At 44.7% G+C, this 22,922-nt stretch overlaps 1 protein-coding gene across 1 annotated transcript; it reads right to left on the bottom strand.

The window, feature by feature from the left end:
• Positions 1-337: 337 nt before the first annotated feature.
• Positions 338-21,601, bottom strand: LOC139349995 (uncharacterized). The gene is made up of 16 exons (XM_070991084.1): positions 19,751-21,601; positions 19,415-19,588; positions 19,007-19,159; positions 18,815-18,861; positions 18,131-18,699; positions 10,341-10,410; positions 8,903-9,034; positions 8,769-8,822; positions 6,650-8,417; positions 6,356-6,529; positions 5,446-5,613; positions 4,773-4,931; positions 4,200-4,373; positions 3,442-3,615; positions 2,644-2,814; positions 338-2,133 (listed from the first exon to the last, which is right to left on the bottom strand). Exons 1-16 carry the CDS (start codon positions 21,523-21,525, stop codon positions 1,953-1,955), a joined length of 5,943 nt encoding a protein of 1,980 aa, XP_070847185.1. The 5' UTR covers positions 21,526-21,601; the 3' UTR covers positions 338-1,952.
• Positions 21,602-22,922: the final 1,321 nt, after the last annotated feature.

Raw genomic sequence — 22,922 nt, 5'->3', positions numbered from 1 at the left:
GACATTTGGACAGTGATTGAGGACGGACGTCAGTTTGACGTTGCTGAGTGTGATCAGCCATCAGGTGTGAAACAAAAAGAAACAGATTCACACTCTTCAGGTAAACTCCATCACATCCCTGAAGTTAATGAGGAAGAGGAATTAGTGCGAAGAGAACGAGCTGCTGAGTGTTTTATCAACTGAACAGAAAGAAATAAAGTCTTTTCTGAAATTAAGTGTTCCTTCATTGTTTCCCACTAACATCTGACTTCACACTTCACACACAGTCTCCTGAGTCTGTGTGACGTTTATAAACCACACAGTCATTTATCTCTTTATGTTCTTGGTTTATTTATTTCTGAGGAAAAAACTAAACACTGATGTTACTGTTACAAGAATGATGATAAATTACTGAGGACAGAAAAAGGAAAACAGGTAACGTACAGAACAGGATACACCAAACAAGGCTCAGAGTATACTCCTCCTCCCCCTCATCATCATCATCATCATGTATGTGCAGAAATCAAACTGTAAGTAAGACAGACAGTAAAAGACAAATATACCAATAATCATAATAGTGACATGACAGAAAAAGTACTATTCCTACTTTTTCTAGTTGTGAATATTATTCCATCAGTTCTGAAGAACCCTTCTTCTTCTTGTAACCAGCACCATTCAGTGACAATCAAAAATGAATGTGACTGTAATTGATTCAGTGTTTCACTTTTCAAAACGTCAATTTTAAAGGATGAAAGATCTCATTAAGTAAGTCTGTTAACTATCAGCCGTAGCTTAGCATCAAGTTATGTGCCCAGCAACAACTGACAAATGAATTCCGGTTAGCTAACAGCTAAAGCAACGCGATGTACTGAAGCTTTTCCTCAGTTTTTATGATGTAGTCTTATTACAAACACATGGAATCAGTCCCTTTCAGTTCACCTGCCTGCTTTAATGAACTTTAGAGCTAGAACCTCTTATCGTTCTGACAGCCCACCAGCGGACTGTGGGAGAACTTACAATCATTTATTTTGCTTCCTGTCAGTCAACACAAACACTATGTTCACATTTATACTCAAACACCGTTACAAAGCTCAGATTCCTGTGAATCGATTGATGGAAACCATTTCAAGATATAATCACAGCAGGAGGATCAATAAACATTTGTAACATTGAGGAAACCATCCTGTCTCCAGTTCGCTCTGTAGAGTAATGTGACACCTCACTCAACCAATCACAATCTGCATCTGAAGCCTAGCAACCAGAGAAGCCAATAACAGTGTGACAGGAGGGCCTCATTCTCTTCTTCCATGTGAAGATTGAGCCAATCACAACTGACTTGGCAGATGACTTCAAATAGCCAATGAAATTCTGAAGATGCCAATGTGCCACATCAGAGGGTCAGTTCCAGCTCTGGTCACCTCAGAACACGGATATTACACACAGTTTGAAGTAACAGATGTAGTTAATGACCAAAATATAGATATATAGCTAAAATATAGTTATAGATACCTTAAATATAAATCTAAAAAATTTGATTTCAAGAATATAGATATCAAGAATATAGATATTTATGTAGATAAATATATAGTAAAAAGCTTTTTCTTGGAGAACGTCTAGATAAACCACGAGGGAAAACATGAAAATATTCCTTTTCTCAGTTTTAATTGAACATGGACTCGTGCTTTGCTCTCATTGTGTTTTCCAGCTACTATGAAACAGATATAATCATCTGTAGGCATCGATCTGCCAAAACAGTATTCAGATGGGAATGAAAACCTTCTACTTCAGTGTGTTCAAACTTCTTTTACTCAGTGGCAGCAGGATGAAAGCTCAGTGTTTCCTTTCAAAAAGAAGATAAACCCACCAGAGTTTGTTTTACCTGAATCCAGCAGGTCAAAGCACCTGAAGGTGTGATCCATAAACTCTCTCGTATTCGTATTGTCCACTTCAGTCTGTGTCACTCAGGTGTTTGATCACTTTGTCACATTCAGCATCTGTAGTTTGTAAAGACTGCTCCTCTGTAGATCTGACAGCAGCTTCAGACCTGATTGTCCGGGATCAGTCCTGCTCAGATCCAGCTCTCTGATGTGCAAAGGGTTCAACCTGAGAGCCGAAGCCAGAAACTCACAGCAGCTCTCTGTGCACTCTGACAACCTGCCAGAGAAACAACAGCTTTATCCAGCTTCAGTATCTCCATCCAAGACAGAGTCTGAACCATAATCCAGAACAAAAATGCTGATTTTTACACTTTGGTTTGTAAACCTGCTACCAACAGGCTGAAAAACAGGTGAAATCACAAGGCCAGAGTCAAAAAACACAAGCAAGTGGAGCCACCCAACAGGACCAGGCTAGCTGTTTGCCCGTTTCCAGTCATTATGCTAAGCTAAGATAAACTAAGCTAAGCTAAGCTAAGCTAAGCAGCTGCTGGCTGTAGCTTCATATTCACCACACAGACATGAGAGTGGAATCACTCTGAACATCTGATTATGTAACGTTAAGTTTGTTTGATGACCTTGATGAAGCCGCACAGGAGGATAACAATGCTAAACGCTATATAACAAACATGACATTAGATGTAGATGTACGTTACGTAAATAACATTTATAAATCTACAGAGAAAATAGTTTCAGTTTTAGCTTTGATTTGGAAATTAAAATAACTCACCTCAGTACCTCCAGGCAGCACTGAGGTTTCCTCAGCCAATCAGAAAGCAGCTTCACCCCCTGGTCCGTCAGCTGATTGTAGCTCAGGTCAAGCTCTTGGAGAGCGGAGGAGCAGGTGAGGGCAAAGGTTAAAGACCGGCAGCAGGCTGCAGTCAACATGCAGCATTTCAGGCTGGAGGAAGACATTCAGACAGTTTCACATCAGTTTGTTTTGTGTTCTAGAAATGAAAATAAGATTCAATCAGAAATGATAATATAATCCATCCATTTTCTATACTGCCTATCCCTTTCGGGGTTGCGGGGGGGCTGGAGCCTATCCCAGCTGTTAACGGGCGAGAGGCGGGGTACATCCTGGACCCATCACCAGTCGATCGCAGGGCAACACACAAGACAAACAACCATTCACACTCACACCTAGGGGCAATTTTAGAGTCACCAATTAACCTAATGAACATGTTTTTGGTCTGTGGGAGGAAGCCGGAGTACCCAGAGAGAACCCACACATGCATGGGAAGAACATGCAAACTTTGCAGGCCACGCCTGGGGATCGAACCGGCAACCTTCTTGCTGTGAGGCATGCGCACTACCTGCTGTGCCACCGTGCTGCCCTGATAATATAATATGATATGATAATCTAAGTCTGTTTATGAGAAGTTAAAACATTGAATATTAAATATTCCTCATATGAGGTGAGTTTTAGTGTGAAAACAGCCTCGAACACCTGAATGTGTGACAGGTGTGTTGCTGGGCAGCATTCCTGTCACTTTGGTTCAAGGTGTGATCATGCCTCAGTATTCACCTCAGTGTCTCCAGGTGACAAAGTGGCTCAGCCAGGAACTCCGACAGGTTCTCAGCACCGACATCCCGGAGCTCATTTCTTGTCAGATCCAGAACTCTGAGGTGGGCTGGGTTTAACTTCAGACTGGAAGCCAGCGCGGCACAGCCTCGCTCTGTGAGCCGACAGCCTGCCAGTCTGTGGGGAAACAGGTGGAACTTAGAGGTGGTAACATGCAGCTCCAGACCCTGACCCCTGACCTCTGACCTGGAGGCTGAGCCTCTCAAATGACGTCACAGTTGTTTGCTAAAGCGTGTTGGACAACATGAAGATTCATACATGATGTGTTCAGTATGTGTGAATGTGCAGACTGAGAGAGTCCTTAATATTACACATGCTGCAGCTTTGCACAATGACCACCTTCATACTGTTTGGCTCAGATTTAAGGCTTGTCTTTGTATATATTTTGCTTTTATTCTTATTGTTTTATTTGTTTTTATATGTTGAACTTTTATGCCGCGAATATCTGTCTGTCTGAATGATGCAGCCTTACGTTGGCCTGTTGATGGACGTGTAAAGAGGAGGGAATCCATCCATCAATGTTCAGAAAGGTCTCAAAGCTCCTCAGCTTCTTCCCAAGACTGAGCCCAGATCATTTGTTCCTTGGTCACGACCCCTCCTCTAAATATTAAAACGGTAAAGTCAAGCACGGCAGCCTGACGCATTCAGAGCCTTCGTCATCTCGAGGTGAACCTTCGCTGTGAGTCTGCAGACTGTCTCACCTCAGTGTATCTACTTTACAGTTTGGATCCCTCAGCAGAGCAGCAATGTCCATCACTGCTTCGTCACCCAGGTCGTTCCCTCCCAGATCCAGTTCCCTCAGCTGGGAAAGGTTCGAGGCCAGAGCTGAGGCCAGAGCTGCAGCACTTTCCATTTGGAGTTTTGTATTGAAAAGGCTTTACAAGAAATAAAGAATAAAATGAAATGAAGTCAGTGAATATCTTCTTTTTTAGTCCCAGACCTATAAACCAGCACAAAGTCCCAGTTGAACCCCAGGTGACATTTTCAGTGGCTGCCTGACAAAAACAAGCTGTTTATGATTATCTCTGTGTGTCCAGTAAGGCCACGACAAGTATAGCCTAGCTTAGCACAAAGCCTGGAAGCAGGGGGAAACTGCTAGCCTTGCTCCACTGTCTTTTTTATGTGTTGTATCTCATTAGCTATCCAGCTAGCCAGCAGTCCATCCTGTAATCAACTGAGTTTAGCTGAAAACAATAATTAGCAGTGGTTTCCCTTAAAGCTTTTATGTTAAATGAATATGGAGACTAGTCAGACTCACCTTTGTCAAATCTTACCATAATCTCTCCAGCTTGCAGTCGGGATGCTTCAGAAAGCCACAGAGCAGAGCGACCGCATGTCCTCCAAGACTGTTCCTGCTCAGATCCAGGTTTTTCAGGTGAGACGGGTTCCAGCTGAGAGTCAGACGTTCCCTTGTGAGTCCACACTCACGTAACCTGCAGACAGGAGAGACACTAGGCTCTCAGAATTTCACTGTGGATAGTCCTGGTCCCCAGAGGATGGACCCTGTATCCCCTAACAACACCATCAATGTCAAAGCTATGAGATAATCCTAATCACATGTCCTGCTCCTCTGAGGATGTACCCTTCAGATTTTAATGAACGAGCAGTGGTGGACCTATTTTAGCTCCACTACTGGTAAGACACTAAGAATAGAGGAATCACATGCTGCTAACTGGGGTTTGATGTCAGAGGTTGACAGACCCTGGACAGGATTCAGACTTATTTTATCCTGTCCAATGGGAATGCCGCTTTCAGTTTGCCATAACAACAGACAGTGAGGAGGAAACTTCATCCAAGGTTGAGCGATAGGAAGGCAGAAGGCAGCTGCCTCCTCAGATGTGAAGCACTTTGTTCATGTTGAGCAGGAACACACACAGAGTTCATTAGTCAGGTCACACATACACTAAAAATGTGGTTATATGATAAACTGACATCACACAAATTCACCTCAGTGTTTCCAAAGAGCATCTGTTGAGAGCCTCTGAGAGCAGCTCCAGTCCCTCGTTGTGAAATTTGTTCTTGCTGAGATCCAGCTCTCTGAGGTGGGACGGGTTTAAAGCCAGACCACGAGCCAAAGACTGGCATCCTTTCTTTGTGACACCACATTCCTCCAAACTACACGAAAAGAAGCAGAAACAGTGTTTACACACCATGAAGCTTTGAGCTGTTCAGTTTAGTGAAACAGAACGGCCTCATACGTGCTATATCCTGTCAACAAAGGTTACCTCATGAGCAGGTCTAAACCCCCAAGATTTTTATAATAACAATCATTTCATTCATATTGAGCTTTTCAAGCTTCGGTTACAGAGTAAAGAATGTGTTTAGCTTAGCTTAGCACAAGGAATAGAAGCAGGGGGAAACTGTTAGCTTAGCTCCATTTAAAGTGAAAAATTCCACCTTTCAACACTTCCAACAGCTCCACAATCTGACTGTTAGCTAACCAACTACATCCTGCAGACAGCTGACAGTCCAGTTAGGACAGAGAGCAAACCAAAAACTCAACAATCAGTCCACTAACGGCAGCTAAAGCCACGATGTCTCCTCTCTAAATATCGATCAGCTGTTGGATAAAGAAGAGTTGTAGCTTGTAAATCAGATGGGGTTTTTCTCTTTGGTGGAGCTAAGCTAACCATTTCCTCCCGAATGGATTATTTAAAAATAATGGATCAGTTTGAAAATTGTTTAAAGATGAGAAATTTGCATGTTCATCACACATTTGAAGGGAAACATCTGCTGCATGTCTTTTAAGACAAGTTCAAAGTGTCTCACCATCTTTATTACACCTGATTTAACAGAAGTCACACACATACTGTCTGTAAAATAATGGCCTTAAACTGAAGGGCCAGGATATTCTGACCGGATTCTCTGGAGTTTGCAGTTTGGACTCTTGAGACCGTTGGAAAGCATTGCCACTCCAGAGTCCTGCAGTTTGTTTCTGCTCAGGTCTAACTCCTCCAGACCAGAAGAGTCCAAGCTGAGGATGGATGAAATATACTTGCAGCTTCTGTCAGTGAGGTTACAGTCATGAAGCCTGAAGTGAAAAACAAAATGACTGTTAGCATTCGGCGAACGCTCTCCTCTGGCCCTCTATGAGCGCCACCTGAGAGAGAGAGCTCCAGAGCAGGGTGAGACGGGTGTCTTCAATACTCACAAAGCTGTCTTGGAGACTCTGAGCACAGGCAGCAGCCTCTCCAGAACCTCATCTGATCTGTGGTATTTCTTCAGGTCGAAGACTTCCAGCTCCTCTTTGGAAACCAGCAGCAGAAAGGCCAGAGCTGACCAGTGTGAAGGGGAGATTTGACTAACATCTCCTGAGCTCTGGTACTTCTCGACTTGTTCTACCAGAGACTGATCACCCAGCTCGTTTAAACAGTGGAACAGATTGATGCTTTTGTCGGTGTAGGACAGTTTCCTGATCTTCTCGTGAATGTAGGTGATCGTCTGCTGGTTGCTCTGCGGATGTCCTCTTTTAAATCCAAATACTTTCTGAAGAAGCTCCTGATTCTGATGCTGTGACAGACCGAGCAGGAAGCGCAGGAACAGGTCCCACTGTCCGTAATCGCTGACCAAAGCCAAATCCACTGCGTTCTTGTGGAGGAGGATGATGGGAAGTTCTCCTTTCTCCGATGCCACTTTCACACTCGTCTGGCTGGGAAGCAGATTTTCTCCACCTTCTATGAAGGTCTCTAAAACATACAGAGCTGCAAGAAACTCCTGAACACTTAAATGTATGAAAGAGTAAATCTCTTGTTTGTAAAGACCAAATTCTTTTCTTATGATCTGCGTGCAAACTCCAGAATAAACTGCAGCTTCTTTGAGGTCAAGTTTACAGCTTTTCAAGTCATTTTGGTAGAAGATTATGTTCTTCTTCTGCAGCTGTTCAAATGCCAGCTTTCCCAACTTCATGATCACGTCTGTGTCTGTTTCAGCCGGCTGATAATCCTTCTCGTGCTTCCGTTTGGTCTGGATGATCAGGAAGTGAGTGTACATTTCCGTCACAGTCTTGGGTAACTCGCCTCTGTGAGTTTCTGTGAGGAGACTCTGGAGAGCCGTGGCTGAAATCCAGCAGAAGACTGGGATGTGACACATGATGTACAGACTCCTCAACGGCTTGGACTGAAGATGACTGAAGATCTTCTGAGCCACATCTTTGTTGCTAAGATTCTTCTGGAAGTACTCCTCCTTCTGCTCGTCGTTGAAGCCTCGTACCTCGGTCACCCTGTCGATGAACTCGGAGGGGATCATGGTGGCTGCGGCTGGTCTGCTCGTGATCCAGATGGAGGCATTGTGCAGCAGTTTCCCTCTGATTAAGTTGGTGAGAAGGACGTCAAGTGTCGTATCTGCTGTGACGCTGCGGCAGGTCTCATTGTTCTTGAAGTCCAGAGGCAGCTGGCTTTCGTCCAGGCCGTCGAAGATGAACAAAACGCTTGAGTTGTTGTAGTCTGACATTTCTAAATCCTTGACTTCTGCAAAATAACAAGCTATTAACTTAGTAAGACTCCAACACTTGTCTTTTAATAAATTCAGCTCTCTGAATGTGAATGGAAAGATGAACTGAGTGCTTGGGTTGGCTCTTCCTCTGGCCCAGTCCTGAGTGAATTTCTGCACGGCCACAGTTTTTCCAATGCCGGCGATTCCCTTCGTCAGGACTCTCTGAGGAGGGTTTTCCTCCTTTGATAACGGTTTAAAGATGTCATTGAGGTGGATTTTCTTCTCCTCACTCGGACACCTTCTGCATTCTAGGTCAATCACTTCGTGTTCGCTGTTGACCTCCCCGCTGCCTCCCTCCGTGATGTAAAGCTCCGTGTAGATCTTGTTTAAAGGAGTCGGTGATCCGTCTTCCTTCGTTCCTTGAAACAGATTCTTTGTTGTAGTCTCAAGGTAAGATTTTAGTTCAGCTTGGCACCTTTGGATGTTTCCTGAAAGATGAATAAAATCATAGCCATGTGAAAATCACTTATTAATTTTTACTTTTCCAGGTTAACAAATACTGTACGAATGTCTTCACATGAACACTTCATTGTCAAACACCACAAATCCAAGAACCAGACCAGAACCACCAGAGCCCAGAATGAAGGGAGAACTGGTTGTGGCTCAGGTCCAGATTTACTTTGTCATCTGACAGCTGACGGTCACTAACATTTTCAGCATCATCGCCTCCATCAAACTTCACTCAAGCTGTGTTTTAAAGGCAGAGGTGAGATGAACTATTTCCTCGTGAAAAATCAGTTTAACATGCGTCACATTTTCACATCTTAGCAGCACAGCACCTTCGGATTTGGGAGAAACGACATTGGCCTCTTCTGTCCCGACAGGAGGCTGAACTGAAACAGAAATATGCAACATTTATTTATCTATTTATATTTATATTTATTTGAAGTCCTCGTGCAGGGGAGACGTTTACCGTATGTGTTGTTGACGGTGACGTTCAGATGAGCATCTCTTTGTGCATGAACACCAGAGAACTGAGGGGTGTTGACGACGCTTCCATTCTGAGCGCTGACCGTCGCAATTCCTGCTCCCCTCTGAGCTTCAGCTGGTCGAGAAAATACGAAATAATCACTGAACGTCAGACTCAGGCTGTGGATGTTATCTGGTACCTGAATCTGCAACAGACATTTTTGACCATTTGTCCTTCAAGAGAAAATAACAGACACCAGCGTGCGTCCTGCTTCGCTCTGTTCTGTGGAAAACACAGCAGGCTGATGGAAACATGATGTGATGCTGAAAGAGGCTTTGCTGTCTGAAAGCTGCTGGTTGTTTTTAACTAGCAGCCTGACTGCTCCCCAAAAAAACTGACAGCAGGTCAGTGCAGAAAAGTCAAAACGTCTTCCAATACAATGCAAACAAGTACTGAAACATAAACCTGATGAGGATAAACCTGTCCGCTGAAGCTTCAGAGGGTTAAAGGTGCTGGAGGTGTTTCTCAGAGGGCATCAGAGCAAACAGGTGTGAATGTGTGAATGTTTGACTGTGTGGACGCTGCCTGCTGCTTCAGACCTTCAGAGGAAATGCATGCTTGTGCTGCTGAAGAGGAAACTCAAACCACAGAGAGGAAACCTGCTGCTGAGTCACAGTTCGTCTTTGTTCCCTTCTGAATCTCATGACGAGTATGAATGAACGAGGACGCCGCCGGGGACGACCATCTACCCACCGACGGGACCTGGACGTCTGACTGAAAGTCTGCTGTCCAGTTTAACAGTCGGTGGATACTGAAGGAGAGAAGTTTCTCTGAGCTCAGCTTGAGTCTCACTTCAACACCTGGATGTACCTGTAGTATTTGACGGTGAAGTCGGGGGCATCTTTGGACATCTGAATACGTCTCCTGTCTCCTTTACATGCTGATTTTCAGTTTTCTGCATTCAATCTCTGATCTTCAACGGCATGATTCTTTTGGTAAAGAGGCACATTGTCCCTCTCTCTGTCTGTCCACATGTTCTGTCTGTCCCTGCACGCCGTCATTAAAAGGACCAAAACAATGAGTGAGATGTTTCTGGGTGAAACCTGTCCTCGTGTAGACAGCTTGTGTTTGCTGGAGAACACGCCTTTTCTCCGACACTCAAGGACTTCCTGTTGAAGGATCTTACTTTCATGTTCACACATTCACTTGAATTCATGCCAACGTATTTTCACCAGCTGGCAAGTCAGCCTGTCTGTTTTTCAGCCTCCTGGCCAAACAGGTCGAGTCATGTCAGCTGTGTTACAGTTTTCACAGTGAATCATTGTTGACTGTCTGCAGAGCTCAACGTGTCGCCAATAAGACATGAAAGAATTCACTCTGTGATCTCTGCACAACAACGAATCAGCGATACATGAGGAGGAAAATCAGAAAACCATCTCACCACTCTGTGCTGCTGCCTGGCCGGTTGTTGTTGTGTTTCCCATCCTGCATCCTTTCACCAACACATCTGACTTCAGGAGAATAAACGTCACACAGAGAATAATACAAAGAGCAGAAATAAAGGCGCAACTTTATATCTCAAAACCTCTTTGAGTTTCCAAACTTACCGTCAGTTATCCTGGAAGATCAGCTGATCCCAGTGAGAGAAGAAGTTCATGTTCACTTCAGAGTCCGAGCAGAGATGGAAGTCAGAGCAGTTGTTTAATCATCTGCTGCCCAGATTTGCATTCGATGATGTCAGACAACAGGATGTGGTTCTGCTTTGGGTTAACGCCCATTTCACCCGTCAGACTGCCCGTTTACCACCTTTAACTGAACGCCTACAAGACCCTTTCCTTTCTTCAGTAAAGGAACATTATTAATACATATAAAACGCACAATGACATTATTTTCTACCATTAAAAGAGATGCTTAGATTTACAAAATAATCTGCCTGTTCAACATCAACAGCTGAGAAGGCTTTTCGCCTCTCAGGTAACAGGAAGTGACAGACAGGAAGCCTGCAGACAACACGCAGGGCTGAAAAAGTTCCTCCTTTTCAATTAAAACAAACATGAAATCCATTTTTGTTTGAAGATAATTCTCCTAAAGGCAGCTTGAATTAGAACATGCTGCAGTTAACGACGTGGCTCTTTGTGGTTTTATGAACATTTGACAAAGTGTTTGGATTTTTTTAATTTTAAGTGGAAAAATGAGAGTAACCTATTCTGGGGGCAGGCACTAGAACCAAGCAGAAAACAGCCGCTAAAGCTGAAGCCTGTTTAGACCGCTCACACGCTCCTCGATTGGCTCTGCCGTTTCTGTGTGATTGGCCGCCCCCCCCGTCACTCAATCAGGTTGTAAACCGCCAGGATTTGTACACCGGTTTGCTAGTTGCCCAGGAGACAGGAGTTCCCGATTCGAGCTTCCCGTTGATCTGCCGCTGCCTGTACGCTGTTGTTGAACATCATGTTGGACGTTTGTTCTGCCTGGGTCACGTCAGCAAGACGGATTGTAATATTAGAGATTTCATTTACACTAACGTTTGATTTATGTCCGTGTGCTTGACCATGTGCTATCTATGTTGCGTGCGGCGTGCCTCTGTGTGTGTGTGTGTGTGTGTGTGTGTGTGTGTGTGTGTGTGTGTGTGTGTATGTGTGTATGTGTGTGTGTGTAGGTGGGGGGGGGGAGGCGCAGCCAGGATGTCTAAAAAAGAAAAGTGGACATTAGAGACTTCTTTAGAAGTCAAAGTGTAAGTTGCTCAAATTACACCTATCCTGCAACCAGGGGCGGAGCTACGGGCAGGCATGGGCGTACGCCCGCCCAGATTGACAGCTTGCCCGCCCAATCAGAAATTCAAATTAAAAAAAATTAAATAAAACGATTTTCACAGTTATGTCCCATATTATGAAAAACTCACTTCTTTGGGTCTCTGGTGCTGCCACACACATACAAAGTGTGAAACAAGACCGTCCGCGCTTTTTTGAGTGAGATACAGATCTCTGTAAGCACCCTGCCTACAGCCTCCACACAAGCCATTTGAATTCGGCGCTCGGTGTCTCTCCACCCAGCGCCACCTTCTCACAGATCCGCTGTTAGGTTATCGAAAGCACTGTGTTATGAATCATGTCCAGGCGTTGTTCTGTTATTGGCTGTAAAGAGGAGCACAAATCGCTCCATCGGCTCCCAGCCGACAGAAGAGCAACGTGGATTGAATTCATTTTTCAAGGCATGGAGGTGCATGCCATGAACTCTTTTTGGAGTTTAAAATATAGATATTCATTAATAGTAAATTGTGTGTGTGTGTGTGTGGTTTTGATTTTAGAGGTGGGGGGGACACAAGTATTTTTAATAAAACTCAAACTCGTTCAGTTTACTGTGTTTTCTAGCAGTTCTTCTAGTTTTCTATTGTTACTTTTAAGTTTGCTGCTCCCTTTTTTGGTTTGACTGGTTGTAAAGCATGTTGTAAAATCCATCCATCCATCCATTTTCTATGCCGCTTATCCCTTTCGGGGTCGCGGGGGGGCCGGAGCCTATCTCGGCTGTCAACGGGCGAGAGGCGGGGTACACCCTGAACCGGTCGCCAGCCGATCGCAGGGCACATACACACAACCTAGGGGCAATTTAGAGTCACCAATCAACCTAACCCATTTGGTCTGTGGGAGGAAGTCGGAGTACCCGGAGAGAACCCACGCATGCCCACACATGCACGGGAAGAACATGCAAACTTCACACAGAAAGGCCCGACCCGGGAATCGAACCTGCGACCTTCTTGCTGTGAGGCACGCGCACTACCTGCTGTGCCACCGTGCAGCCCCCATGTAGCAAAATATTATCACCCAATTCTGTGTCACATTGTTCGTCAACTTCACTCCAACTCAGTAATACCAATTTTACACTTATTTTTGGACTATATGGTAAGAGATTCGAACAGATCTTTGACAGGGCAACAGAGCTGGTCACCTCACTAAACGTCAGCCCAATTGAAATGCCTCGTATCCGCAGGCCACCGAAACACCTAGCTGGTGAAGCTCCAACACATGCCCCAGCAGCTTCTGTTGACTACTTCAGAAGGGAGTTCTTCCAGATGCTTGACACAGCACATGTGCAATTCAGAGAGCGGTTTCATCAAGCAAGCCTTGAAGTTCTTCAGAAATTGGAGAATGTGCTTGTAACTGGAAAAAGTGATGCCATCGTGGACCAGTATCCAGAGATTAACAGGAGGATGTTGGATGTGCAATTAGCCATGTTCAAATCAAAAAACACCTACATATCAAGCACAGAAGCTGCAGACATCCTGAGAGGCATGCTGCCTGAAGTCAGAGGTCTTTTTGATCAGGTGGAGGTCCTTGTGAGGCTGTTGTTGGTTGTTCCAACATCGCCAGCTGAAGCTGAGAGGAGTTTCAGCGCACTGAGGAGGTTAAAGACCTGGCTTTGCAACTGCATGAAGCAGAAACGCCTGAATAATGTGGCAGTTTGTCACATACACCAAGAGAGGGTTGACACCTTGGACAGGAAAAAACTCTGCCAGGATTTTATCTCTGCCAGTGATCGAAGACAACATGTGTTTGGAAGCTTTCAATGAGTTGATTATGTTGATCTTTCTGTGGTCTTTCGGCAAATTGACCCTTGTTCACTTTTCATTTGTCAAAAAGAGGATTTAAAGAGGATATAATTGTTAACACTCATTTCAAATCAAATTGATGGTCACTACTGAATGATGGACATTTTATTCAATTTCTCCCCACCTGTGATATTCCTAGGTCAGTTTGACCTGCCCACCACTGGGTGGTGCTATTAAAATGAGGTATGTTTACCATATATTCCAAAAATAAGTGTAAAATTGGTATTACTGAGTTGGAGTGAAGTTGACTAACAATGTGACACACAGAATTGGGTGATAATATTTTGCTACATGCTTTACATCCAGTCAAACCAAAAAAGGGAGCAGTAAACTTAAAAGTAACAATAGAAAACTAGAAGAACTGCTAGAAAACACAGTAAGCTGAAAGAGTTTGAGTTTAATTAAAAATACTTGTGTCCCCCCCACCTCTAAAATCAAAATTTCGTCCATGTCAGTACAGCATATTATTTTAACTGTACACTGGGCTACCAGTGGTGGTAATTAACCAATGAAATAATATGGTAAATAATCAATGAAATAAGAATGAATCCTCCTCTTAGCTTACATCAACCGATGTTACAGGCTAATACTATGAACATACAGCAACTGCTCGCTATCAGCAATTATTAGCTTTAACGAGCGACCGGTTTAGCCCGGTTATCAACACAGAAATAGACTACAATAAACAGCATAATGTCATTTGGCAACCATAAACATTACACTCACTGGTGTATGAACGCACACGTCCAGCTCCCAACAGGAACAACAGCAATAATAATCCCAGCGAAAGTCTCCTTTCTCTCCGTAGCACGCTTCCCTGATTCATCGGCTCACTCTGCTGCGACTCTCTTTGGTCAGCAGGGGGCGCAGCTCTACCACTTAATACCACATTCCTCCTTCTGAGGCTGTCCTTCAGCACAAACCAGATGTGGAAGTGGAATAGGATTAATAACTGAAAAGAGAGGTGTCATCATGGGGATCAGTGTCTGTGACCATGGCTGTCGTCAGGTTTTGAGGCTTTGCAGCAGGTTGTATTGATCATGCGTTCAAAGCGGCGAGCACAGTGGATTTGATGTGCGCGACGCCTGCTGGTCAAACACACGCACTGCAGTCAGATCAGAAAACATTTCCAAAAAGTTTCGACTTCACTTCCTGCAGCGTTGAGACGGCTGAGATAGGAGGAGTCGAAGGAGCGGGGAGCAGGAGGACGTCAGCCTGAGGACAGGGTTGCCACCCGTCCCGTAAAATCCGGAATCTTCCTTTAATTGACAATTAAATGTTGCGTCCCGTTTTGAACCAATACGGGACGCGATTTGTTCTGTATTTTCATAAATGTCCAATACACATGTCTCTCTCTCTCTCTCTCTCTCTCTCTCTCTCTCTCTCTCTCACACACACACACACACACACACACACACACACACACACACACACACACACACACACACACACACACACACATCAACACTAAATCTAACAATAATGAACAAAATAAAACACAGGAAATACTAAGGCCAGCAAAATTGTCATGGTGGGATCTACGCAGGACCCCGCTCGTGTGCCTGTGCCTGTGCCAGGGTGCCTGCGTGTGTTGCTGTCACGGTTGCCTAGAGACAGACACCACGCTCCGGCGCTGCTCACAACACGCGCGCCTTTTAAAACGCTTGCAAAAGGACAGACGCGAGTGGGAAGAGGCACATCCTTGGCTGGACAGCGTCAGTGGAGATGATTACTATTAGACTATTGTGGTTTGATTGATTGTTTAGGATGTTGAGTTTTTAGTCGAATGAATGATCATTTATTTAATATACAGCAGTATTAGCCAATAAAAATGGCCATTTAAAGAACAAATCATACTAATGGATTAACAGTTAATAAATAAACATTGTTAATAGAAAACGTTTATTTTTTAAATATATATGCATTTCCTAGTTTAAAAATGTTTGTAGAGCTTTCTGTGTAATCTATGTCAAAATGTTTATATTTTTGAGGAATACAGTGTTCAGTGATCATTACATAAATTCTTTTATTAGTGTGGTTTAACTGTTTGGATGACCTCATCTGACCTATGCCATTAACTAGGTTAATTGATTGGCACTTTGTTATATTTCCTCGTTGTATGTTAAATAGGGATGCATGTAATTATGGCTTTATGTAGCCTAATTAACAGCACTTTATATGCAACAATGTTGCACAATAAAGAATGTGTTCACTGGTAATAAAGCATTTCAACTTTGAAGTATGACTAATTGCTTTCTTGATCACCCCTTTACTAAAAACAGTGGCACAAAATAAAACATACCACTGCTTCGGGCGCCCCACCCCACGGGAGTCGGGCCGTGGTGGTCATGGCCCCGAGGAGCTGTGGTGGGCATCCCTTATTTTCATTTCTGAAAGGTGGCAACTCTACCTGAGGAGTCGGAGTTGCTTTAGCTGCTTCTTTCAGGCCTTGACCCCTCAAACACGAATATGAGCAAAATGAACGTTTTCCTCTGCTTTCAGGCCTCTCCTTCACACACCAACAGTATTTTAAGTGGAGCAGCCACACGAACGAGTGAATGGACGAATGCTGACGTGTGTTGTAAAGCCCTTTGTGCCTCTGTGATTGATGGATAATTATGGAAAATAAAAGTTACAAGTGTCTGAGTGACAGGAGGAAGTGACAATCAAAGGAGGTGGGAACAAAATGAGGAAGTAAACTGAGGCCCACATTCAAAGCAGCCCCTCCCCCCACACTTTTCTTACTGTGAAGGGTCCGCCACATCAGTGTCATTCCACTAGTCATCCTTCAGGTGGGGTGGGTCATAAAGTCCTGGAGGTTTGACCCTGGTGTGACCTCCATGAGTGGCACCAGCAGTGTGGACAGATGCTGGACTGTGGATGCTGAGAGGAGCTCAGCCTTCATCCCCACACTGACTCTGCGAATCATTCAGTGCATCGTAATGCTGTGGAGTCACTACAGAGAGGGATCTGCCATGAGCTGAGCACCTCCGTCTCCAGACCCAGCCAAGGTCCTTCGGGGAGGAAAAGTGCCACAATCAGTCCTGGTCTCTGCAGGCCGGCCTCTGGATATGTATATTAACTAAGGATGGAGGCAGCAGCATTGAGGAGCTTGAACACCCTCCCCTTTAATCAGGAGACCCTCCTCTCAGAGCCATAATAGTGACCCCACACAGACGGAGTGGGTGGAGGAATTGGAGCAAAGCCACGGTCAGCGCCGCCTAAAGAACAGAAGCTGCTGTTCTCTGCACTGATGATGGCAAGAGGACATACAGCAGCTTGTTTAGCTTTGGTTCAGTGTTTGCTGCACAGTCTCATGTAAACGTCACTCACCTGTGTGCCCCAAGATTCTTTAAAGTCACACTGATTTTCATCCACGCATGGAGCCAAACGTTGGCTCTGCAGAGCCGAGCAGAGCTGCAGCATCAGCGCGACAAAACACAGTGACGAGGATCAACAGTTTATTTTAGCTGAAACAAACATATGAAAATCAGCTGGGACTGACAGCGCCTCATGACGTCTCCATCAGAACAATGTAAACTCACTGTCTGCTCATTGGGTATTTACAGAGCTTTCGACTGTGTCCCATGGCTTTCTCACCTGGAGTGTGCTCAGGAGCCATCATGTGACTGAAGTACAGAACTTATACAATAAACACGAAAACAAGGGATAAGAGGGCAGCAAGTGGAAACTGCAGTTGACAAGATGAAGAAAAGCTCTTCCTGTGCTAGTTTAGATGAAATTATGAAAGAAAGGTGTGAACAGAAAATCAGATCATGTGTTGGGCGTGACTCTTACGTTATGAAGAGGAGCAATTTTTATGTGAACTGAAGGTTTTGCTGCTGTTGAGTCAGCAGATAAAACAACTAGCTGCTCATTCAGATGTCGTTCTACTCGAGAAAACAAAAGTTTGGAGGCAAAAAACTTTCCTGTTAGTGGTTGGTTCACAACCTCGGTATGAAAGTGCTCCGGGATGACTGTCGTTTGGTTTTTTTTAAGGGTTCATAGTTTTTATTGTACTGTGGATTAACGAGCAGCAAACGTTCAGCGCTGCGGTGCTGAATGATGACGTTTGCATTACAGTTGTTTGCTATGTTAACTGCTTGCTAAGGTCCAATGAAATGCCAATAAAGATGAGGATCTCTAAACAAGACAGAGTACGTTATTTACGTTCAGCTGTTTTATGTGAAACCATTAACGCTAATTTAACAAGTGTTTGTTGTGTTGCTTGTAGTTGTTACTTTAAATCTCTCACCATAGATTCAAAACATTATCCAAAAAGCTCCACATGGTTTCTTGATTCAATCAATTTGAGCAACTGTAAACGACACATTATAAAGCGCTTCCTATGCAGAAAATCACTTCCTGCCCTCCATCTGCAGTTTGCGCCACAACAAAAGTGAAGCGACATCATCACAATCTATTCAGAAATACAAAAACAATTACTTTTTCCAGTGATAAAGAAAATATAAAACAGTAGACTAACACATTTCCCTGAGTGCAACAGATACCAAGCACCACAGCAACTGTCAACAAAACACAGACAAATCATTACGAAAACGTCAGTCATGCAGCATGGTCACATGACAGGAACAAGAGGAAGCTTTGAGTTGGTTTGACTGTCATCAGTCTTTTTCTCTGCACAGAGACACCGAAGAGGAGCCAGACTCAGAGAAACCAAACCCAAAGCCAGGATACAGAGGCTCAGTGAAGGTGGTGCTGCAGGTGTGGAGGTGGACCAGTGTGTCAGAGGACACTCTGTAGAAGGACAGAGTGCCAGCAGGACAGTCCACATACACTGCTACTCTGTTAGAGGAGGAGGAGGAGGAGGAGGAGGAGGAAGAGGAGAGATGCAGGTCTGTTCTTATCCTATTGTGATAGAAAGAGTAAACATTAACATTAGAGCACCTCAGAGTCCAGGACTGATCGTTGCGTCCAAACCAGCAGTCAGCAGTGTGTCCTTTCCTTCTGATTCCTCTGTAAGCCACTGATATGTAAACCACTCCAGTCCACTCCACCTCCCAGTAACACTGACCAGTCAGACGAGTGCCACACAGCAGCTGCTCAAAGAAGTCAAACCTCTCCAGATGTTTAGAGTATGGCTGCTTCTCGGTCACTGCTGTCACTGTCCAGTTGCTGTCAGACAGTTTGAGGTTTGTGTGAACTGTGCTTGTGTCCAGTGTGAGTTCACAGGCATCTGAAGGACAGAAGAAGACACAAGACAGCAGCACTTTATCATGAACATGAACAGACTGACTGTTTGTTAGATCAGAACGTCACTTCTGCCTTGTTTTCATGAAACACACACTTACATTTACTCAGACCAGGTTTCAGCCTCTGCTCTCCACCATGTTCCACACTGGACAAAGAAACAAAGCCTTCATAAACCTTCATGCAGATCGACCGTTGAGACAACGCAGCTTCCAGAGCACGTCCACTTAACAGACTGAAAACAACATCAACAGACTGAACCGAGTCAGAGAAATAATGTGAGAGGTTCATACCTGAGAGTCTTCAATCTCTGTTGCAGCAGCTCAACTCCTGAGTCCCCTGGATGATTGTATCTCAGGTCCAGCTCTCTCAGATGGGAGGGGTTGGATCTCAGAGCTGAGGCCAGAGAAGTAAAGCCTTCCTCTGTGATCATACAGCCTGACAGCCTGGACACACACACACACACACACACACACACACACACACACACACACACACACACACACACACACACACACACACACACACACACACACACACACACACACACACAGATAATTTTCTTTAGCAGATCAATGGGTGTCCTTTTTCTTGTCCTGTCATCAACAGAATCAGTTAACATCACAATTGGTATCATCGCTGACATTATCCTGTACGCCCAACAACATTTAAATGGCCATCCTCAGAAGCTGAATCCTGACCTGAGAATCTCCAGTGTGCAGTTTGGACTCTCCAGTCCAGCAGAGAGCAGCTTCACTCCTGAATCCTGCAGGTCGTTGTTACTCAGGTCCACCTCGCTCAGAGTACAGGGCGTGGAGCTGAGGACTGAGGACAGAGCTTCACAGCTTCTCCATGATAGATTACAGCTGCTGAGTCTAAAGGAGGATTTGTGAGACAAAGACAAACGATACATCCTCACTGATTGGTTGAGACAAACATTCAAGCACTGGAGTATCAGGGGGTGAGAAAACACAATTTGACAGATTCAATTGATCAGTACTGATATCGTTACTACAAGCAGTTATCTGTGCACCTACAGAGCTTTGTTGGAGGCTTTGACCACCGGCAGCAGCCTCAGAAGAACCTCCTCTGAAGCAGAATATTTCTTCAGGTCAAACACGTCCAGATCTTTTTCTGAGGACAGTAAGATGAAGCCCAGAGCTGACCACTGAGCAGGAGACAGTTTACGCGTGGAGAGACTTCCTGAACCCAGGTACTGCTGGATCTGATCCACCAGAGAACGATCGTTCAGTTCGTTCAGACAGTGGAACAGATTGATACTCCTCTCTGGAGACAGATTCTCCCTGATCTTCACCTTGATGTACTCGACCTTCTCCTGACTGTTCTGTGGGATACTTCTTGTGTGTACCAGTTGTTGTAGGAGACTCTGATTGGTCTGCAAAGAAAGTCCCAGGAGGAATCGGAGGAACAAGTCCATGTGTCCATTTGGACTCTGTAAGGCCTTGTCCACTGCACTCTGGTAGAAATATTTAGACCGTTGAGATGCTGGTTGTTCTTCTGAGAGAAGATTTTCTCCAGACTTGATGAAGGTCAGATGAACATGAAGAGCAGCCAGAAACTCCTGAACACTCAGGTGGATGAAGCAGAACACCATGTCCTGGGGCAGTCCTCTCTCCTCTATGAAGATCTGTGTGAACACTCCTGAGTACACTGAGGCTGCTCTGATATTGAAGCCACATCCTTTCAGGTCTGATTTACTGAAGATCAGGTTTCCTTTCTGTAGCTGCTCAAAAGCCAGTTTTCCCAAAGACTCAATCATCTTCCCGCTCTTTGGATTCCACAGTGATTCTGTCTCAGTTCCTTCACCATACTTCACATTCTTCATTTTGGAATGAACCACCAGGAAGAGGATGTACATCTCAGTCAGGGTCTTGGGCAGCTCTCCTTCTTCTCTGGTCTTCATCACATCCTCCAGAACTGTCGCAGTGATCCAGCAGAAGACCGGGATGTGGCACATGATGTGGAGGCTTCGTGATGTCTTGATGTGGGAGATGATTCTGCTGGCCTGCTCCTCGTCTCTGAACCTCTTCTTGAAGTACTCCTCCTTCTGTCGGTCAGTGAACCCTCTGACCTCTGTCACAATGTCAACAAAATCAGAGTGAATCTGATTGGCTGCGGCAGGTCGTGTGGTTATCCACAGGCGAGCAGAGGGGAGCAGATTTCTGTTGATGAGGTTTGTCAGCAGCACATCCACTGTGGTGGACTCTGTCACATCAAAGTCTTCGTCCCGGTTTGTATTGGTGGAGCAGTCCAGTTTGATGTGGCTCTCGTCCAGTCCGTCCAGAATAAACAGAAGCTTGAACGTGCTCTTGTCATAGTTGGTGTTTCCTGATGACTGCAGCGTTTTAAAGATGTGATTAAGAGCTTCCTTCTTGATGTCTTTGGTCTCCCTGATACATTCATGAATGAGCTTTGCCAAACATAATTTCTCTCCCTGCCATAAATTCAGCTGACGGAAGGTGAAGGGGAATATGAGGTGCACGTCTTGATTGGCTCGTCCTTCAGCTGCGTCCAACACAAACTTGCGCACAAGAAATGTTTTGCCAATTCCCGCGATTCCACTGGTTAGCACTGTTCTGATGGGTTTATATCTTCCAGAGGGGGGTTTGAATATGTCACTGAGTTTAATTGGCTCCTCTGTGTCTGCAGGCTTCCCCCCCTCCTCAACCTGCCAGACCTCATGCTGTGTGTTGATGTGTAGGTCACCCCCCGCGGTGATGAACAGCTCAGTGTAGATATCTTCCAGACGCTGCTCATCCTTCTTCTTGACCCATCCTTCTTGTGCACACATGAACTTGTCCTGGAGGTTTGACCGAAGCGTTTGTTGGTAATGTGAGATGTGTTGTGGCTCTGGTACTGGAACGATCAGATCTGTGTGACGTGAGTAGAAGCACAACATGAAATTAGGTACAGTGCAATCGCAGCGCTGGACTGGTGACCACTGCACGGTTTCAGCTGAGTCCTGTGACTTCAGTTTGACCGTTCGCCTTCAGTCCACATACCGTCTCTCACTCTCACTCACATGATCAGATATCTGCAGCTTCTATTTCTTTTATGCTAGCAGCCAAAGCTTTACATGTCACTTCAGTTGGAACATGTATAATTGTCCTTGATATATCAGACGTTTGGACTGAGCGTTCAGGGTGGACACTTAACTCGCCTTTGCGTTGCCTTTATCTGCGACTGCTGTGAATTGAAAATTTGCCTCCCATTAATCCTGAACTCAATCAGTGTTCTGATTCTATACATGTTCAGGGTTTCTTCATGATTCAGCAAAACAAAGTTAACATGTTTACAACACAGAATAAAAGGTGAAAACTTCACAGTGATGGCAGCCTATCAGCTGAGCCCAGGTGCTCTGATGCTGCGCTGACTAAATCTTCAAAGTCGTCCATCTTTGCTTTCTCTCAGTTGTAATCGAGTCACAATGTCTCATACTGACAATAAAACATACTTACACTTTATTTTTTCAAACTTCCAACCATACTGGGTCTTCCAGGGCTTCCATACATACCAGACAACACAGCAGCTTTACCTTCTCTCTGAGAGGAGGACGGTCCTCTGTTCTCTGAAGTCTCTCCACCGTCACTGACGTCCACTGACACAGAGAGACAGATGATGTTATATTTTCAATATGCCTCATTACTTACTGTTTATCATGAGGTTAATCAGTGCTTATTATTGACTATTGTTCACTTCAGGTGGTTTTTAAAATGTCTCTGTGTTGTGTACTGTAGGTTGTACAGTTTCGTCTTGGATAGTTGAGTCGTCGGAGTGTGAGCTGTGTAACTCCACCAATGAATCTTTACTTCTAAGTGCAGATATTCTGGGCGGTGTACAGGTGGCTGAGAAAGTCCTGCTGTCCAATGAGGAGGGTCTACACCCACAGGCCCTGTCCTGAAACACTGCTGCTGCCCAAATCACATCCCTGGAGATGGTTTAGAATTCACTGTAGAGTCACTTCCTGTCTCTGTGTCACATGGGTTCATCCTCTCACAAACAATGAATGACAACCTTTTCTCATAATTATGAGATCAGGCCTCCATTTGTTTTCTTTGAGGATTACAACACTCTGTGAAACCCTTGTCACAGGTATTGTGTTGTCAGCCTACTTCTTTCATCTGAAGATAGAAATAAAAGAAAAAAGCGTGACTGACCTTCTGGTGCTGATCTGATGTCTGACAGCCT

Source organism: Chaetodon trifascialis, chromosome 2, assembly GCF_039877785.1.
Source record: "Chaetodon trifascialis isolate fChaTrf1 chromosome 2, fChaTrf1.hap1, whole genome shotgun sequence".
Lineage (NCBI taxonomy): Eukaryota > Metazoa > Chordata > Actinopteri > Chaetodontiformes > Chaetodontidae > Chaetodon > Chaetodon trifascialis.
Note: the sequence above shows the minus strand (reverse complement) of the source record. Positions and strands in the feature narration are given on the sequence as shown.

Coding starts and splice junctions, on each gene's coding strand:
- LOC139349995 (XM_070991084.1), bottom strand. CDS start 21,525: ATGTGTGCACAAGAAGGATGGGTCAAGAAGAAGGATGAGCAGCGTCTG. Junction 18,862..19,006: donor CAGAGATTGAAGACTCTCAG/GTATGAACCTCT, acceptor TTCTTTGTCCAG/TGTGGAACATGGTGGAGAGC. Junction 6,530..6,649: donor AGAGTCTCCAAGACAGCTTT/GTGAGTATTGAA, acceptor TTTTCACTTCAG/GCTTCATGACTGTAACCTCA.